Here is a 20,587-nt window from a genome sequence, read left to right as displayed (position 1 = left end):
TAAAATTCACGTTTTGGATATAATATGCATACATGGTGACACCCACACGTATCCCACGGCCGAGGTGGAATTTGCTACCGCGGTAGGGGTGATAAAACAGAGTTGGGGTGGTACCATCATTGCCTTATGATGCTGTATTGGGGCGTGATTTTCCCCTCTTTAAACGTACAGAGGTAGAGGCAGAAACAGTGGGGTTAGAGAATGGTTTCCCTTTTTCTACGATTGATTTGGAGCAATATAGTGAAAATGAACCCACTGTCGTATGTTTGGGTGAGGAAGGGGAACACAATGAAAGTGATTCCTCCCAAGTAGACAATCTAAGGGAAGAGGTGGAGTTCCATCATCTAGGTATTAGCTCAGGAAATTTTAGGGCTGCCCAATGGGAGGATCAAACATTGATAGCTGTCCGTAACAATGTTCAGGTAGTGGAAGGTACTCCTGTTAACCCGGAAACCCAATTGTCCCTTCCCTATTTTGCAGAAAAAAATAATTTACTTTACCGAGTAGAGAGGAGGGGGGTTGAAGAGGTTGAGCAATTACTGGTACCTCAATCCCACAGAAACCTAGTCTTAAAACTAGCTCACAGCCATGTATTGGGGGGGCATCTTGGGATTGAAAAAAACAGGGAGAGAGTACTAAGATTTTACTGGCCAGGAATTTACTCTGCTATAGAGCGATTTTGCAAGTCATGCCCAGAATGCCAAAGAAAGGCTCCATTCCAAACTTTCCGTAATCCCCTCATTCCTCTTCCCATTATAGAAGTCCCATTTGAAAGAATTGCTATGGACCTGGTTGGTCCTTTACTTAAATCCGCTAGGGGGCACCAATATATATTGGTAGTACTAGATTATGCTACCCGGTATCCCAAAGCTATACCTTTAAGAAATACCTCAGCTAAAACCATTTCCAGAGAGTTAATGTTTATGTTCAGCCGGGTTGGACTACCTAGAGAAATACTTACAGACCAAGGTACTCCTTTCATGTCACGAGTGATGAAAGAGCTATGTAACTTATTGAAGATTAGACAATTGAAAACTTCAGTGTATCACCCACAAACTGATGGGTTAGTGGAAAGATTTAATAAGACATTAAAAGCAATGCTCCGTAAGGTAATTGATAAAGATGGTAAGAATTGGGATCGTTTGCTCCCATATCTAATGTTTGCTATCAGAGAAGTCCCCCAAGCTTCCACAGGGTTCTCACCTTTTGAATTATTATATGGCAGACATCCTAGAGGTCTCCTTGATGTTGCAAAGGAAACATGGGAACAGGAACACACGCCTCATAGGAGTGTTATTGAACATGTGGCACAAATGCAGGATCGCATTGAGGCCATAATGCCAATTGTCAGGAAAATATGGAGAGAGCACAGGAAGCCCAGAAAGCTAGTTATAACAGGAATGCTAGACTTAGGGTCTTTCAACCTGGAGACAGGGTTATGGTTCTAATCCCCACAGTAGAAAGTAAATTCCTGGCAAACTGGCATGGCCCATACGAGATCATTGAACGAGTCAATGAGGTTAATTATAAGGTGAGACAACCTGGTAGAAGAAAGCCCGAACAAATATACCACATAAATTTACTCAAACCCTGGACAGACAGAGAGGCCTTGATGGCCATGACAGATAAAGTTCCTCTGACCAAAGTAGACAAAGTACCAGAGGTTAACATTGCTGACACTCTAGCACCTCATCAGAGAAATGAGGTCCGAGAGTTTGTTCTCAGAAATCGGGATGTGTTTGCTCCAGTACCCGGAAAGACTCATGTTATTAAACATGACATAATTACGGAACCTGGAAAAAGGGTTAACTTAAAACCCTACCGAATCCCAGAGGCCAGAAAAGAAGCCATCAAAGCAGAGGTCCGAAAGATGCTTGAGCTAGGGGTTATCGAGGAATCACAAAGTGAATGGAGTAATCCTATAGTATTGGTACCCAAACCAAATGGAGAAATCAGATTCTGTAATGATTTCAGAAAATTAAATGAGATAAAAATTTGACGCTTATCCCATGCCTAGGGTTGATGACCTAATAGAGAGATTAGGACGGTCCAGATATCTGACTACATTAGATCTGACTAAAGGTTACTGGCAAGTTCCCTTAACGGAGCGGGCCAAAGAAAAAACAGCTTTTTCCACACCAGATGGTTTATTTCACTATAGAGTCTTACCTTTTGGGTTGCATGGTTTCTTCCAAAGAATGATGGATAGAATCCTTAGGCCCCATAGTGAATACGCGGCTGCCTACCTTGACGATGTGGTTATACACAGTACAGATTGGGAAACACACCTTCCCCGAGTTCAGGCAGTAATAAAGTCTATACGAGATGCAGGTCTAACTGCCAATCCATCCAAATGTACGATAGGTTTGGAGGAGGCTAAGTATTTGGGCTACACTATTGGGAGGGGTCTCCTGAACCACAGAAAAGTAAGGTAGATGCTATTGTGGATTGGCCACGTCCTGTGACAAATAAACAAGTTCGGGCATTTCTGGGCTTAGTGGGCTACTACCGTAGATTCATACCTAACTTTGCTACGATCGCAAACCCGTTGACAGAACTAACTAAGGCAATAGGCCCAGTTATGATTAAGTGGACTCCCGAGGTAGAGAAGGCATTTAGTACCCTGAAGGAGGTTTTGTGTGCTGACCCAATTTTGGTTGCCCCTGACTTTACAAAAGAATTTGTGGTACAGACAGATGCGTCTGATGTGGGCCTAGGAGCGGTTCTTTCTCAGGTACACAGGGGAGAAGAACATCCCATTATGTACCTGAGCAAGAAGCTGAATCCCCATGAACAGAGATACTCTGGTTGAGAAAGAATGCTTAGCCATAAAATGGGCACTGGAATCACTTACGTTGTATCTGTTGGGGAGAAGGTTCAAACTTGTCACAGATCATGCGCCATTGACATGGATGAGACATAACAAGGAAACAAATGCCAGAGTAACTAGGTGGTTCCTTAGTCTTCAGCCATATAACTTCTCTATGGAGCATAGAGCTGGTAAAGACCAGGGGAATGCAGATGGTTTATCCAGAGTCCATTGTTCGTTGTCAAAGGTCGCTACGATCGATGGGTCTAAGCTGGCGGGGGGTTATGTGACAGAGTCTATGGGAGGGTAATAGAAGGAAGTTATCTAGGACCCAGATTCCTCCATAGTCTATACTCATTCACCTGCCCAATTAGCAACTGCTGAGGCTTTAATTAGCAGGTCTCAGAGCAGAAAGAGTCAGATACAATCTGACCTGCAGAGAGAGAGAGCAGGTCTGTGCAGAGCAGCATCTAAACAATGTGCTAAAGGTTGGTGAAACCAATGCTTATTTTTGATTTGTGTAGTTTATTACCCTGGTGAGTAAGGGACATTTCTTCATGTTTAGTTAGTGCTCAAATTTGAGCTAGGATTTATTTTGTAGATTTTCCTTTCTGTTGTGCTGCAGTTTTTGAACAAACTGATTGCTGTATGGATTTTGTGCACGCTATAAATAAACCACACCATTTTTGCACCAGAGACTGTTGTTCTATGCCTGTTACCCTAGAGGACTGTGTTGCTTTGCCCATAAAGGTCACACTATATTAGAGAGGCTGTATGAAGATTATCAATAAATAACTTTACATTCTCACAAACATTCAGTTTGCAAAAAAATTTGGATCTTGAAAATTCTGTGCACACCAACTAAGAAATAGAGGCTACATTGGACTCGTAATACGTATTTAAAGTAGGGAGAACTAAAAGGTCTAATCTAGTGGGCTATGCTTCCTGTTAACAACGGTAGATTAGTAGGGTCTGCCAAAACTGAGCTATAGCGATGCATTGACAGTGTATGTATATTACCGATAAATCAGCGGTATTAATTCTGGTTATTCATTTGATATAAATGTTTATATGTAGGCCAGTTGTCTGGTGTTATATGTAATGCACGGATCTCACTACGCATTGTGCATGACCTTTGATAAATTCTGCAGCCACTGATAAAGATAGATTTCTTCAGCCCTACTTTCTAGCACATTTAAACATAGCATAGTAACAATTTTTCATACTGTACATAGCTGTGAGATAACATCCAGGTTGACAGGATTGACGGCGACCCAGTAATAGCACATCAAAGTGGAGAAATAATTAAAGACACTGTATCATAACAGAGAACAATCTGGGACAAAGTGACCCTAAATCCAGCCATCAGTGACAATCTACAATATAAAGGAGCGAGCACTACTAACATAATTTTACATAGAAACATTCTTTGTTAGTGTATGTATACAATAATTCTATTTAACACACCCAGAAACACAATATAGGAGTTAGTTTCATGTTACAGAGCAACTCAAAGTTCACGAGTTTCTTGTTACGTCAAACATATTTACTATAATGTAATATGATCAAGGGGAAAAGGCAGAAAAAGGCGAAAACATGTTATCCAGTACACTTTCTAAATGATGAATTTGAATCGATAATTAACTTTAACCCCTTAAGGACACATGACATGTGTGACACATCATGATTCCCTTTTATTCCAGACGTTTGGTCCTTAAGGGGTTAAAAATGTATGCTAAAAGATCGGAGGTGTAGAAATTCTCAAATTCTGTTGAGTTAGATATTTCTTGCAAGTCTATTAATTTAGCTTTATCTGCACAAGTCAATTTTCAAGTCATCACAATGCACTGTTTGGTGAATAGACCACAATTGTATCAAACACACTGATTAAGCTTGAGACTTACTGTACACATTAGTAGTTTTGATGTTCCCACCATACCTGTTTCATTAATTCCTGTGTTCGAGATTCCATATCAATTTTATGGGCTTCTGACAGTGTTGTCTTCTCTTCCTCATGTTTTTGAAGGATCGCTTTAATTTCCTGCTCATGTTCAGTGATCTTCTGGAGCAAGTCCTTAAGTCCATGACTTTGGTCTAAAGATGACAAACGAAAAAAATAAATAAAATAAATCACTTTCCAAAATTATTTACATTTTTCTATGTATACATTTTTTTTTGTATTGTCCCTCTTGGCGTTTATCAACCAGAACATGTTCTAACTACTAGAATGACAAGAACAATATACTATACTGAATACTTTAGTATTGAAAGAATATTAGCATAACATCTATCTGGATTCAGAGCTAGAATACAACATTTTTGTGATTACATTGCTTTACAAACAAACAAAAAATAAAATTAGGTAGAGGTACACAATTTTTATTTTTTGCTCATTTGCTCAGCCTTTATAAAAGGTTTGGGAAATGAAAAGCTTAAAACAGTATACAGTGTCTTTATCTTGAAATATTTCACATAGGATCTGAAATGTATGTATAAAAGCAAAAAGATAATTTTTCTCACATACAGTAGGTGTAACACAAATTGATAAATAAAAATGGACAATTATAGACAATTAGAAGGACCATGTAGGCATTACTAGCAGTACAGCTTATTAAAAATGGCAACAGAAAGTAAAGAGAAAGTCTGCATTCAAGCATAATGCACACATACAGTAAACACAGTTTAATCATATATTTCCAAAATAAAGGTATTTGAAATTATACTATAGCACTATGTATCACTCTCTGGAATGCCAACAGTGACATGGTAGTGCCAGACCAGGATTAAGGTTGTCCAGGGCCCTAGGTAGAGTCTGAGGTTAAAGCACTCTTCTAGAGCACTGGGCTGTGTTTCTATGACTGTTGTGTGTGTTGACCAAGAATTATGTGTGGGAGAGTGTGCGTAGTGGCTACGTTTTGTGTGTGGAGGAATCGGAGACCTTTATGGGGGGAGCAGAGTGTGCTTCCCCATTAGTTTAGTGTTGTGTATGTATGTTTTGCCCTACCCCTTGCTTACCTTTCCTAGTGGGCCAGTGCAGGGAGAGCAATTTCCCTAGTGTTAAAGTGGAGATTTTACTGGATCCCTGGAGGTCCAGTGGGGGGAGCTCCTTCATCTGTACCAATACAGTGCACTTTTAGAGCACCCTCATGGTTCTGGCATTTGGTCAGTCACTCAGAGTGCTTTCCAGCAGCCGGCTTGGAGGAATTGACAGCCGCGAGACACTCCCTCCCATAAAGAGAGGAGCTGCACGGAAGCTGGCAGGAGTTGCCGCGAGGCTGCAGTGAGGCACCAAACTGGAACCAAGGGAAGCCACCCTCCAGCAAAAGGTAGGAAATTGGAGGGTGGGTTTAAAAATATAAATTTTACATGTGTGTCAGTATGTCTGTCAGTGTATGTGCATGTGTGTGTCAGTATGTCTGTCAGTCTGTGTATGTGTCAGTATGTCTGTGTGTCAGGTTACCTTGTGTATCAGTCAAGGGCATGTCACTGGCTGGCGTCACATTGCAGGGTATTGGGGATACTCCTATCAACTCTCAGCTTGTCCCCAGCAGGGCCGGACAGGGGATACAAAACAGCACTGGCAAAAAAAAAAAAAAAATCTATGCCAGCCCCATAAGTCATTGCGCCATATATTGCCGTATGTAATATGTGAGGAAATGTCTTGCCACCCCAGATGGTTGAGTAATATATATATATATATATATATATATATATATATCTCTCTCTCTCTCTATCTCGAATATGCATTGCTTTTTCTATTATATAATATTGGTCCTTTCAGAGTAAAACGTTTAATTATACAGTAAGCATACTCACATGCAGACACAGACAATCTCACTTGTACACACAAGCTCATTGATACACAGCCTCATAGACAAACAATGTCACTGATATACATAAACTCATTGGCATAAAAACACAAGCTCACTCACTCACTTGCAGGCACACACACACGCGTAAGCAAGCTCACTCACTAGCAGGCACACACACACACACAGCTTAATGTAGTGGTTTTGGTGTCTACAGCCTGTCCTTGCAGGCTTTTCAATGTAGAAATGGTAGTGTTTACATTGCTTCCTAGTGACACCTCTAGTGACAGTCACTCAGACAGTCACTAGAGGCGCTTCCTGTGTCAGTGCTGCACAGTGTGATTGCACAGTGTGCAGCACCTACATTCAGGGCCTTTGCAGCCAATCCTATGGCAGAGCATTGGATTGGCTGAGATCATCAAGCTTGATGATCTCAGTCATAGAGGCAGGGCCAGTCGAGGGGAGACCAGCATGGCGTGGGGAGGAAAAAAAAAAAAAAATACACACAGGCACACACACACACACCAAGACACAGACACACACATACACTTACACTGACAGAATGAGACATATTTCCTGTGGGTGACTGGTTGGGTGTGCTAGTGGCCCTGGGGGGGGAGCTGGGCTGGCGGCCGCAGGGGGAGCTGGGCTGGCGGCCGCAGGGGGAGCTGGGCTGGCGGCCGCAGGGGGAGCTGTTCTGTCTCTGCTACCCCGCCCTCGCGCGCAGCTTAATGAGACCGGGGCCGGAATATGACGTCATATTCCGTCCCCTGTCTCATTAAGCTGCGCGCTGGGGAGAAGAGACAGAACAGCTCCCCCAGCGGCCACCAGCCCAGGAGTCTGCCGACCGGTATCCTGGTGGGCCAGTCCAGCCCTGGTCCCCAGCGATTCTCACACCAGCCACGATAACACCACCTCCTTTTATGATGCGGCTAATGAGCGCCAATGTCATGATGCCAAGAACGCCATGGCCCACCAAGGTGTTTGAATGAAAACATTTAGGGGGCGTGGTTACCTACCTAATTAAACATGGTATGTCTGTCAGTGTTTGTATCTGTGTGTTTCAGTATTTCTGTCAGTGTATTTGAATGTATGTGGGTTGTGTCTGTCAGTGTGTGTGTGTGTGTGTGTGTGTCAGTATATCTGTGTGTGTTTGTGTCAGTATGTCTGTATATGTGCCTGTGTGTGTGTCAGTAGGTCTGTCAGTGTGTGTGTACACGTGTGTTTGTGTCAGTATGTCTGTATATGTGCCACTGTGTGTCAGTATGTCTGTCAGTGTGTCTACCAGTGTATGTGCCTGTGTGTGTCAGTACGTCTGTCAGTATGTGTGTCAGTATGTGTGTATCTGTGTATCAGCGTGTAAACCTGTGTGTCTGGCACCAACTTTAAATACAAATACACCCTCCATTCAAACTTCAACACTACTGTGACGAAGTGCCCTTCGCCACTTTGTCCTGGAGAAGCCTGCTTGCCTGCCTCCTCCCCTGTGACTATGGCCCTGGAAAACGTACATTTGGGCATAATGGATTTGTGTATACTGCTCCTGGCCCTTTAAATACAGTGGGGTCATTTGGTACTTGCCCTGTGTGAGCTGTGGTAACCCAGATAGCTATGCCATGGAGCCTATTCGTGTAATTAAAGACTTAATATGTTGTTCCCCTGAATGGATTGGTTGAGGATATGTATTTTTATGTGAATGTGATGTATGGTTTTAAAGTTACAGAGAATGTGTGGAAACTGTATTTTTACTGTATGTATAATGGGATTATGTGTCACACTAAGGGGAGGGGATGTGTGGGTTGCACCCGTGATACTATTGGTTATTTTATGCCTCCCCCTGGGTGTGGCCTGTATGTGTACTCATGTAATAAAAACCAGGCTGGGTGCCCCAGCACCTCAGACTTCTTCTTGACCCTTCAAAACGTAGCCTTGTCTCGTTATTGGAGGGAATTGCTGTATCACACTGGGGATTGCTATGCTCTACATATTCCCCTGAGCTTAATCACTTAGCTCTTTTAAGAGCTTGTTCCGGATACGCTCTCCTGGAGGAGAGGTCTTCCCCACACGGTCCTGGAGGACAGAAGCCGATCCAGGGTGGAAGGAAGACGGCGCGGCTCCAGTTAAGCTACGGCGGTTGTGGAGTCTGCGGTGGTTGTGGTGTCGTCTGCAGTGCTTGGAGTCCTCTGTAAGCGCTAGGAGCATCCATCAACGGAGGGTACTCGGTCGGAGTACACGGAGCTCCGTTACAGTGGTGGCAGCGGTGGGATGGCGTCCTAGTGCGAGGAGAAGCAGCTCGGAGACACTGGTAACGTGTGGAATTACAAATTGAGGGCAACGCTAGTATCCGTACAGCGCCCCTGGCTACAGCAGGATGGAATCAGCTAGTTTTCGGACAGCGTTCCATGATGAGGAGGAGGAGGCGGCCGCAGATTACAGGGATGCAGACAGAAAGGAACTCTGGTATGATGCCCTGGAAGACGCCCAGTGGCGGCGAGGTGAGAGTCTCCCCAGTGATGAGCAGCGGCTACAGAAGCGTGTGGCGATGCGGATGTATCTATTGGGAGAGCAGCCCCTGGATGAGTGGGTGACCAGACTAGAGACCCTGGTACGGCGAGAGATCTGGCTAGACAACGCATACCAGGCCCTCTGGTGGCATACCATTCGACTTACCCCCTAGACGGCCGAGCACGACTTACCGGAGGGGGATGATTATGATGGCCCAGGTCTATTATGGGATGCCTTGGAGGACAGCATTGATCTTGGCAGCACAGAGGGGTCTAGGTTTTGGGACATTTACGACTACCGGATGGGCATGTATGTCCGGGCTGACGAACGCGAGGTGAGAAAAGACATGACCCACCTGGTAACAAGGGAGTGGGAGCTGGAGCAGGACTACCAACACCTGCTCAGCTTCGTGCAGCCCCAACCTACCCAACAAGCAGAACCAGACCTCACTGACTGGTCCGGCGATGACCTCCAGATGGCAGGTAGAGATGGGACCGAGGTCTCTCTACCGGCCCTACAGGGATGCTGGGCAACCAACCCAGATCTCCAGCGACAGTGTGAGTCCCAGGGAGCTGAAGGTGTCGTCCTTCCTCCCCAGCGGCAGTGTGTGTCCCAGGGAGCTGAAGGTGCCATCCTTCCTCCCCAGCGGCAGTGTGTGTCCCAGGGAGCAGAAGGTGCCATCCTTCCTCCCCAGCGGCAGTGTGTACCCCAGGGGGCCGAAGGTGTCATCCTTCCCCCCCCCCCAGCGGCAGTGTGTACCCCAGGGGGCCGAAGGTGTCGTCCTTCCCCCCCCCAGCGGCAGTGTGAACTCCAGGGAGCTGAAGGTGTCGGCCTTCCTCCCCAGCAGCAGTGTGTGTTACAGGGAGCTGAAGGTGTCGTCCTTCCTCCCCAGCGGCAGTGTGTACCCCAGGGGGCCAAAGGTGTCGTCCTTCCCCCCCAGTGGCAGTGTGTCCCCCAGGGGGCCGAAGGTGTCGTCCTTCCCCCCCAGCGGCAGTGTGAACCCATGGGAGCTGAAGGTGTCGTCCTTCCCCCCCAGCAGCAGTGTGAGTTACAGGGGGCCGAAGGTGTCGACCTTCCCCCCCAGCGGCAGTGTGTCCTACAGAGAGCAGAGACAGTTGATCACTCTCTACAGCAGCAGGACAATGTTACGGGAGTGGAGACAGGCGGTCTCCCTCTCCAGCGGCAGCCTGTGTTTCCGGGAAAGGAGCACAGCACCCCCTCACCCCAGCGGCAGCTTACCCTAACAAGGGGAGACACCAATCCCCCAGACGGCGCAGATGGGACCGTGGTCTCTGTGCCTGACCTACAGGGATGCTGGACAACCTGTCCAGATCCCCAACTGCCCTCACCGGGACAACAGGAGGAGGGGGTAAGTACAAATTCCCCTCCCCAGCTAACTCCTAGAGTGGCACCAGGGTTAAAAGAGGCAACATTAACCCTCACTGACTCCTATGTTTCCCTGGCCACTGAGCCAGACTACGTTACCAGCACCCCTGCAGAAGAGCTGGCAGCTGGGCAGAGTGCAGTCGGCCTCTGCCCTACCTTTGTCCCTGGTCCAGAGCCTGATGTCCCGCAGGCTACCCCAGCAGAAGAGCTGGCAGCTGGGCAGAGTGCGGTCGGCCTCTGCCCTACCTTTGTCCCTGGTCCAGAGCCTGATGTCCTGCAGGCTATCCCAGCAGAAGAGCTGGCATCAGGGCAGAGCGCCGCTGGCCTCTGCCCTTCAAGTCCCCTCAGCGTGTTGCCTCATCACCACAGCAAAATACCCAGGTGCAGTAACTGTTTGTTGTGGGTGGGCTGCTGTTGTACTTTGTTGTTGTGGGGGGGGCTACTCTGGCACCTATTTATTGTGGGTTGGTGGATCGACTAACGGAGACACTGACCGACAGAAGGTCAGGTGCCTGGTTAGTCTTTCCCCCAAAGGGGAGATGTGTGACGAAGTGCCCTTCGCCACTTTGTCCTGGAGAAGCCTGCTTGCCTGCCTCCTCCCCTGCGACTACGGCCCTGGACTGTATTGCCCTGGAAAACGTACATTTGGGCATAATGGATTTGTGTATACTGCTCCTGGCCCTTTAAATACAGTGGGGTCATTTGGTACTTGCCCTGTGTGAGCTGTGGTAACCCAGATAGCTATGCCATGGAGCTAATTCGTGTGATTAAAGACTTTGGCTCTATGGCGATTAAACTGTATTCGGTTGGTCTGAGTGCCATTCACCTAATAATGTGCACTCAGACCTGAGCTATCTGGGGATATGTGAAATGTCTGTGTGTTATGTGTAAAATGTGACTTTATGTATTTTAACCCCTTAAGGACCAAACTTCTGGAATAAAAGGGAATCATGACATGTCACACATGTCATGTGTCCTTAAGGGGTTAAAGTATTTTATGTCGTTTTGCAACCATGTGGTTAATGGAGTCTGCCTCTAGTCCTGGATAATTGGATTACTTCTCCAATTATCTCCAGGGCAGAAGGGAGGAAACCAGGATGCATTATGGGGATGTTTTTTCTGCCAGCCAGGGGGAACAAAAGATACTTTTACTAACTTTTGAACCCCTGGTCTGATTCATGCCATTTTTTAATATGTTGTTCCCCTGAATGGATTGGTTGAGGATATTTATTTTTATGTGAATGTGATGTATGGTTTTAAAGTTACAGAGTATGTGTGGAAACTGTATTTTTACTGTATGTATAATGGGATTATGTGTCACACTAAGGGGAGGGGATGTGTGGGTTGCACCCGTGATACTATTGGTTATTTTATGCCTCCCCCTGGGTGTGGCCTGTATGTGTACTCATGTAATAAAAACCAGGCTGGGTGCCCCAGCACCTCAGACTTCTTCTTGACCCTTCAAAACGTAGCCTTGTCTCGTTATTGGAGGGAATTGCTGTATCACACTGGGGATTGCTATGCTCTACATATTCCCCTGAGCTTAATCACTTAGCTCTTTTAAGAGCTTGTTCCGGATACGCTCTCCTGGAGGAGAGGTCTTCCCCACACGGTCCTGGAGGACAGAAGCCGATCCAGGGTGGAAGGAAGACGGCGCGGCTCCAGTTAAGCTACGGCGGTTGTGGAGTCTGCGGTGGTTGTGGTGTCGTCTGGAGTGCTTGGAGTCCTCTGTAAGCGCTAGGAGCATCCATCAACGGAGGGTACTCGGTCGGAGTACACGGAGCTCCGTTACAACTACATACAAACACACTCCTGCATTGAACACACACACACACACACACACACACACCCCTACAGTAAAAAAAAACCAAAACATTACACATAAATGCACACTTGTATTCAAACTCCAACACCACAAACACATTCACACAAACATACTCAATATAAGCACGGCTTAGTGCTAAATACAATCCTGCAAACATGGAAATTGGTCGAGTCCCAGCTGTCAAAGCATTGTTGGAGTTGAACAACAGATGGGGTTTTACCTTTAGTCCAACCTTGCAATTGGGGTCCCAATAAAATTATTTCTATTTTAGTACCGCCACTGCATTGGGGTGGATGCCTTGATTGCATGCCAGGGAGTGGGGGAGTCCAATAGTTTGAAAAATACTAAAAGGGCTGGGTCTGAATGTGCCCCTTCAACGTCCACATATACCTGGCAAAGATACTTATGGTGGAATTGCTGTACTCAGATGACATAGCTGAGCAACATATGAAGTATTATACTGACGTAGCACACGTAAGGTTTGCAAAATATACAGTAAAAACTCACTGTGCGAGTCAAAAAGGTAGAAAAATGCTACACCTGTACAAGCTAGTGAAAAAAATTATCCAATGCTAAGGTTCAAAGTGTGCTTTTTGAAATACCCTGAAGGGTCTTCTTTAAGAAATGGTTTGCCTTTATGGGGTTATTTGAATAAGCATTTAAAAATCAAAAATTATAAGCGGTTAAAAAAACCGAATATTATCACGTCTCTTTTACAGCAATGAAACTTCACAAAATAGTGTCTAGGTTATCCATTGGGCACATTGTTTTACTCAGAAGATGTAACTGAGCATAATTTGTGTGATTTTAGGATAGTGGCACATATCAGAGGTACAAAATACAAAGCAAACATGCAACAAGTATGTAAAAAAAAAAAAAATCCTTTTTTTTGGGTGTGTCAATTTTGTTTCCTGTGATGACTATTAAGCTTACAAGACAAACATACCAGCTTCTAAAATTGTTTTATATTGAAATGTTATTGTACTCCTTGTATTTTGTGACCTGTAACTTTCAAAATAAACTGAAATCCTACTCATATTATGTACTCTGTAAATCAAGACACGTAGTTATTATTGCCAGAACTGTGACATTTTTTTTCTTCTGCATTTTACTTTTTTTTTTTTTTATAATAAATGAGAATTTATAGATTTATATGTCACATCAGATTAAAGGACCACTAAAGTGCCAGGAAAACATACTTGTTATCCTGGCTCTATAGGGTCTCTAGGTCCCCCCCACCCTCTGGGTCCCCCTCCCGCCAGGCTCTAGGGGGTGGAAGGGGTTAATCCCTTACCTTTTTCCCCCGACGGGACTCTCCTCCTCCTTTTCGCCGTCATCGGCAGAATGCGCGGCAAGAGCCGCGTGCGCATTCAGCTAGTCCATAGGAAAGCATTCTCAATACTTTCCTATGGACACTGGCGTCTTCTCACTGTGAAAATCACAGTGAGAAGCGCGGAAACGCCTCTAGCAGCTGTCAATGAGACAGCCACTAGAGGCTGGATTAGCCCATAGGTAAACATGGCAGTTTCTCTGAAACTGCTATGTTTAGAGCAGGCAGGGTTAATCCTAGATGGACCTGGCACCCAGACCACTTCATTGAGCTGAAGTGGTCTGGGTGCCTATAGTGGTCCTTTAAAGCCCTTTTTGTTCTTTAAAAAAACCTGTATATAATAGGTGCAATAAATAAGTAAAATTCAAATTGTGGTTGGACTCAAACAGCGCAAAATGCAAAAAATGCTAAAATGATGTGTCCAGCTTCTGAAGAGGTGTCCTTAAGGGAATATTCCATTGATGTTAAGACAAAATTCATCAATAGTTGGAATATGCTGGATAGTAATTATTAATTCTAACTCATTCTGTGAATATATCTAGAGAATAATAATTTCCTCTCACCAGCCACATCATTCAGCTCTACAAGGACCTCCTTCTGCTTCTTTTTCCGTTGTTTCTGAGAAAAAGGAAGAAATATAATGATTACAGGATGTTGATACATAGTAATCAAGAAACACAAACCAGTGGTTCTAAATTTGAATCTTCAAAAATTGGGAATTTAAACGGTTAAGTAAAAATTCAGCACCATTGTAACAGTAGCACATTTTCAAGAGGCCGTCACTTCAGTGTCATCAATATGAATGTAAAATTAAATAATGCAGTAAGAGGAAAACTCCCACACCAAAAGCACTTTAGTTTGCTGAAATGCCATGTGTGTAAAGAGTTTGTCCTCTTTTTTCGTTTTACAAAGTGCATGTTTCAAAATTTCAAAAGAAATTGGCACTTGTATAAGTTAACCTTATTACACCCCTCAGCTGTTCATTAGAACGGTTACTTTTTGGTTTCAATCGAGCGAACCTCATAAGGCACCAATAGCCCAGAGAACCTACCTTGCAAAGACTTCTCATTGAGCTGCATTGGGAAGTCTGTTATTGGACAGACAAACAAACACCGGGCTGGGGAGGAAGGAGGGGCTTTCAGAATCTGTAGACAAGAGGCAAACTTTTGCAAGTTGTATTTAGATATACCGCCAATGGAAAAATGTATATTTAGATGTATGCATGTTTTCATTTAGTATATAATTACTAAATAGTGATTTAAAATAATTTAATTTGGGCAGTGGAATAGGGACATCACTTCCTCCCAGTGCAGCCGTGCTAGAGATGAATGAGAATATGTACATGTACTTTGAAGGGGCTTATGCATCCTACAATATGGTCCAGTCCCCAACAGAACCACATAGCATTATAGGACGCTTGCAGACTCCAGCGCAGGGCCAGGCCCCTTACATGTTTTAGGGTTGCACACCCCTAATGGGGGGACTGTTGCTACATTGATCGGAAAATGAGGATGTAACTGCTGCCAAAAGTTATTAGCAGCTGTGGTATAAATCTACCAGCTTAAAAATATCTCTGTACATACTTTCATGCATTATCGTGACACTAGTTCCTTCAAGAAAAGCTGGGAATGAAAGGAGGAAAAATCTACAACTACAGGCAACCATAAGTTTCACCTGTGGTTTATTTGAGTTAAAAGTGGTTTTCACAAAGTGTGGAAGGGAGAAGGATGTATTTACTAAAGTATTGAGCAAAAGCTGTTCTGGTGCTTGGAATGACCTTTTAAACCACTAGTATATAATTATTGCCAAGAACTATGTAAGAGTCTTACAGTCTGAACCTAACATACTTTGATGTACAGCTGCCATACCTCATTAATGAGGCTTCAAACACATTAGACATACAAAAGAACCAATGCCTGGCATTTTGAATCTGAACTGTCCTTGTGGGGGAGATCAGTCCCATGTAAATATGGAAATGTATACTCTAATGTCACATGCAAAGGAAAGCATTCTGAGATGCTCTGGAAAGGGCATAAACCAACTGGACAAGCTATTGCACTCAACATTTCAAATGAAAAAAATATGTTAATATTGGGTTTGTGAGTGGTAGTGTGGCCAAGGGCAGGGCTGTACTGAGAAATTCCAGGTGACTAGCCTTCCTAATAACCATTCATGTAATTAAAATGTAATTTAGATCAAGAAAAGTGTACATTATTTACAGATGGAGCTCTGTTAAAGACTCAGACACAACAACAATATGGAGCTTCTAGAAAAGAGACATCAAGATAGAAAAGGGGTACAGAGGGATTTGGGCTGAAAAAATAGGGAGGTGTATTATGCTGTTACCCATTTTTGAGGCATTTATTTCAAATCTTGTTTATTTAAATGTCTCTAGAGTTCAGCAAATGTGACTGTGACTGTCAGACTGTGTGGGTTTGTGAGAGAGCCTGTCAGACTGTGTGTGTGTGTTTGTGAGAGAGCCTGTCAGAATGTGTGTGTGTTTGTGAGAGAGCCTGTCAGTGTGTGTGTGTGCTGTCAGAGTGAGCGAGCCTGTCAGAGTGTGTGTGAGCGAGAGCCTGTCAGAGTGTCTGTATGTATGTGTGCGTGTGTGTGTGTGAGCGAGAGCCTGTCAAGAGTGTGTATGTGAGCCTGTCAGAGTGTGTGTGTGAGCGTTTAGGTACCTGCCCCCTCCGATCGCTTGAGGAAGGTGTTTTTTTACTCACCTTTCTTCCCACGCCGTGCCAGTTTTGCCATGGCTGAGATGATCAATCTTTATGATCTCAGTTAAGGCAATGCTTTCTTTTAGCAAAGCATTGGGAGGATTTTGTGCATGCGCAGCAAATGTACCAATCCGCATCTCCTCATAGAGATGCATTACATTAACCAATCTTTATGAGGAACATTCATCGCCTCCATGCAGAGCTTGGAGACACTGAACCTGGGTGACCCAGGACTCTAGTGACCGTCTGAGTGACTGTCATTAGAGGTGTTAGTAAGCAGCAATGTAAACTCTGCCTTTTCGCTGAAAAGGCAGTGTTTACACTTTAACGCCTGCAGGGACAGGCTATAGACACCAGAACCACTGTATCAAGCTGTAGTGGTTTTGGTGACTATAGTGTCCCTTTAAGAATTGCACTTTCTCGTTGAAAATTACTGGCTCCTAACGTTTTTAACTGGCTCCTATATTCTAAACAAATTTGTCAAGCCCTGGCATAATGCACAACACCTGAGAAAATGGGTAGCCACCCAATAATTAGGATCCACCTAACCATGATCAAATAGCTCTGGTTGTCATAGATATCAATAAAATAAACAGTAAATAAAATTATAATAAAACAAATGCAAAATAACAGTTACCATAGTATGTAGAAGCAAAAAAAGAAATTACAGAAGACTGAAGCATCGATCACCAAAAACCCTAAGTGAATAGAGCCAATGGCGATCGAAAAATAATTGTTTATAATGAAACGCATTTGCGTTCCAAATACAGCATACATGTAGGAACCAGATACGGAAGCCCCGGGTCATATACCTGCCCAATCATCCAGAAATGTGAATATGTGCAGTGTGAGTCAAAAAGAGAATAAGGACAGGAGAAAGCGCACGTGCACTCGAGACCCACCACATCACGTGTTCCACAGATCGGAACACCTACGGATCCTCACTATAGTGCTCCAAAAACAAATGAGCAATTAAAAAAAAATGGGAAAAAAATAAAGTAAATATATGAAAATGAGAAAAATAAACTACAATAAACTACAATGAATGATTGCACAGTTTTATTGGACGTATCAAATAATACCAAGGCAATTTATTCCAATATAAATGAAACCAGGACAAGATACTACTAATCAGGAAATCTATACACGGTCAAAGGAGGTATAAGCCCTAAGGTCAAACATCTAGAACCGAATGGTCATCGTGATACAACAATATTAAAATAACTTAATGAATAGAATGCAATAAAGGCTAACATCCAATGAGTACAAAAGCCATAAGGGATTTCAAGGATAATGAAAACCGGTCAAGATGGCAAAATATAATGAAGGTCCAAAAAGTTCCACCTGCGGACTGTCCAAGATTTAAATTCTATCCATGGTTGATAGTATGCTGTCGATGCAAGCCATATATTCAAAAGAACTTAATTATGGGTTGCCAAACTAAGTATGAGATACCAAACAAACAAAGTAAAATCCCTTTAAAACCACTAACAATCAAAAGTTAAAAAACATAAAAACAAAAAACATACCAGTTTACACAAAGGCAGTGGCCAACACTAGAATAGTTCATTCAAAGGTCAAGTAATAACTAGAAGAACTTTCTACAGTTGTCACAATGAAAACATTTTTGACTCACACTGTGCATATTCGCATTTCTCGGCGATAGGACGGGCACCTGAGCCAGGGCTTCCGTATCCGGTTCCTTCATGGATGCCGGTTGGAACGCAAACGATTTCCATTATATACAACCATTTTTCGATCAGCACTGGCTATATTCACTTAGGGTTTTTGGTAATCGGTGCTTTATTCTTCTGTAAGTTCTTTTTTTCTTCTACATACTATTGTAACTGTAATTTTGCATTTGTTTTATTATTAGATTTACGGTTTATTTTATTGGTAGCCTTGACAACCATAACTATTGGATCAGGGTTAGGAGGATCCTAATTATTGGGTGGCCACCCATTTACTCAGGTGTTGTGCATTATATGTTTCCCTATGGGAATATTAGGGATTTGGGAACAGTTCTCACAGCATGCTCCCTTGTTAAAGGCCATTCTGCTGAAACTTTGGGGGCATTTCCTTGATTGTTCCTTTCTTCTCACTACTACTCCGGTATTTTGCTTCACTGTGGTATGTATCTTGATGTTGGTTAGGTTTACCATATTGTATTAGTGTGAGATAATAATAACAACAACAAGTATATTTGCAATGCTTTTCTATCTTTGCTTGCGTTAATACATGCGATTTATATATACACATTGCTTTCTGGAGGCATAGATTATGATCTTGAAACTGTTATTGCTTTAGATATACATTTGACTTAGGCAATAAAGTGTATTTGTTATTAATGGTTGTGCTGCTCATTTTGCATTGATTGTACAATAAAATCCTTGCCAGAGATGTTTGATTGCTCAGCTGTATTTGGTATGTGTGCATCCATAAAGTATGAGCAAAGTACTAATACTTGCTGTAGCGGAGAGACGATCTTTCACAGCTATTCTCCACTAGAGATCCCAGTGAGGCTCAGGAACAAGGTGATGATAAGTCCACAGGCAAGGTTTCTAGCAGGTAGAGTAATACAGCAATATCCCCATCGCAATCCCAATAACTGGACGACACACAGTTTCAGGAGTAGAACTCACAAGCTTTATTCCACAGTGCCTTATAAAGCCCTCTCCCATGCAAGGGAGGAGGTTCTGTCAATTAATACATTGTCCAATCGGTGAACAGTAACCTCCCACACATCTCCTCCCCTCCTCTAGCATCATAATCCCCTTATATTGTACACGAATTCCCACAGTTTCTGGATGTACCCCTAAACATAGGGGTACCCCTTTAAGAATGGTATCCCCTGGTAGCCCTGATCTGGGTGAGCAACATACTCAAAAATCACCCAGATCGGACCAGGGGTTCGGGAGTTATGGCAAGGTGTAGTTTTGACCGACCGCTGGGAAAAAGTGTCCGAAAACAGTTCCATGTATTTTGGCCCTGCGGTCGGTCACAGACAGGGGAATACAAACAGACGAATTATTGATGTTAAGTAGCCTGACGAGGATTCGGATGAATCCCCTAGTTTGTGGGGTTCTTTCTACCGAATGGCGGGCCGTTCGGTAGTTTCCCCACGAAGTATTGGGAGTCTGGAGGTCTCAGCGGTGTTTGCCTAGTCAAGTGTCCGATTTCGGTTCCAGACACTCGACGGCAAAACACAGCTGTTCGGCAGTTTAAGATGGCCGCCGCCACGTGTTCGTATCCCGAATGGCGGCCACCCAGAGAACAAAGACCACACTGTACGAATAGGTAATTACCCGTTTGCAACATTGTTGCAAACGGTAATTGAAGGCACACTTTACACAGGGTGGTCTGGTTGTTCGGTAGTTTAATTCCCTTGTTTTATTCGAATGTTTCTACCGAACAACCAGAGGAATACAGTAATTCACACACATTAAACCAGCAATATAACCGAATACAATTATTCCCATGCATGTTCACACACATTAAACCAGCAATATGACCGAATACAATTATTCCCATGCATGTTGTAGGACAGCCCGGTACCAATCCGCTACACTTGCTTTCAGAAGGCCTATAGTAATGTGTTACAAGCAGGGCCAGACTGGGGCATGTTTAAAGGACTACTATAGGCACCCAGACCAATTCAGCTTAATTAAGTGGTCTGGGTGCCAGGTCCAGCTAGGTTTAACCCTTTTTGCTGTAAACATAACAGTTTCAGAGAAACTGCTATGTTCACCTATGGGTTAATCCAGCCTCTAGTGGCTGTCTCATTGACAGCCGCTAGAGGCGCTTCTCACAGTGAGAAGACACCAGCGTCCATAGGAAAGCATTGAGAATGCTTTCCTATGGACTGGCTGAATGCGCCATGCATGCGCATTCAGCCAGGGACGTCAGAAGAGGGAGGAGAGTCCCAGCGCCGAGAGAGCCCGGCGCTGGAAAAAAAAGGTAAGGGATTAACCCCTTCCTCCCCTTCAGCGCCACGGGAGTGGGACCCTGAGGGTGGGGGCACCCTCAGGGCACTATAGTGGTCCTTTAATCACAACTGACAAGCATGTTCCTGGTCAAAGTGAGCAGGTTGGTTCAATGCTCTTCCAGGGCAGCCCATGCACAGAGCTCAGCTGAACAGCTCTGGCATGAGAAAAATTCCCTCTATTTGTTTTGTGCAGCACAAGCAAGTTTAATGACACCCAT

The 20,587-nt window shown here is 44.0% G+C and overlaps 1 protein-coding gene across 1 annotated transcript in view; it reads right to left on the bottom strand.

Annotated features, from left to right (window-relative positions):
• Nucleotides 1-20,587, bottom strand: part of CCDC69 (coiled-coil domain containing 69) — a 92,944-nt gene that overhangs the window by 52,255 nt on the left and 20,102 nt on the right. Inside the window, exons 2-3 of the mRNA XM_063447866.1 lie at nucleotides 14,228-14,282; nucleotides 4,749-4,903 (exon numbers count right to left, since the gene is read on the bottom strand). Coding sequence (XP_063303936.1) covers nucleotides 4,749-4,903; nucleotides 14,228-14,282 — 210 coding nt within the window. The remainder of the gene's footprint in view (nucleotides 1-4,748; nucleotides 4,904-14,227; nucleotides 14,283-20,587) is intronic.

The sequence above is a fragment of the Pelobates fuscus genome, chromosome 3 (assembly GCF_036172605.1).
Source record: "Pelobates fuscus isolate aPelFus1 chromosome 3, aPelFus1.pri, whole genome shotgun sequence".
Classification (NCBI taxonomy): Eukaryota; Metazoa; Chordata; class Amphibia; order Anura; family Pelobatidae; genus Pelobates; species Pelobates fuscus.
This window is presented reverse-complemented; position numbering and strand designations above follow the sequence as displayed.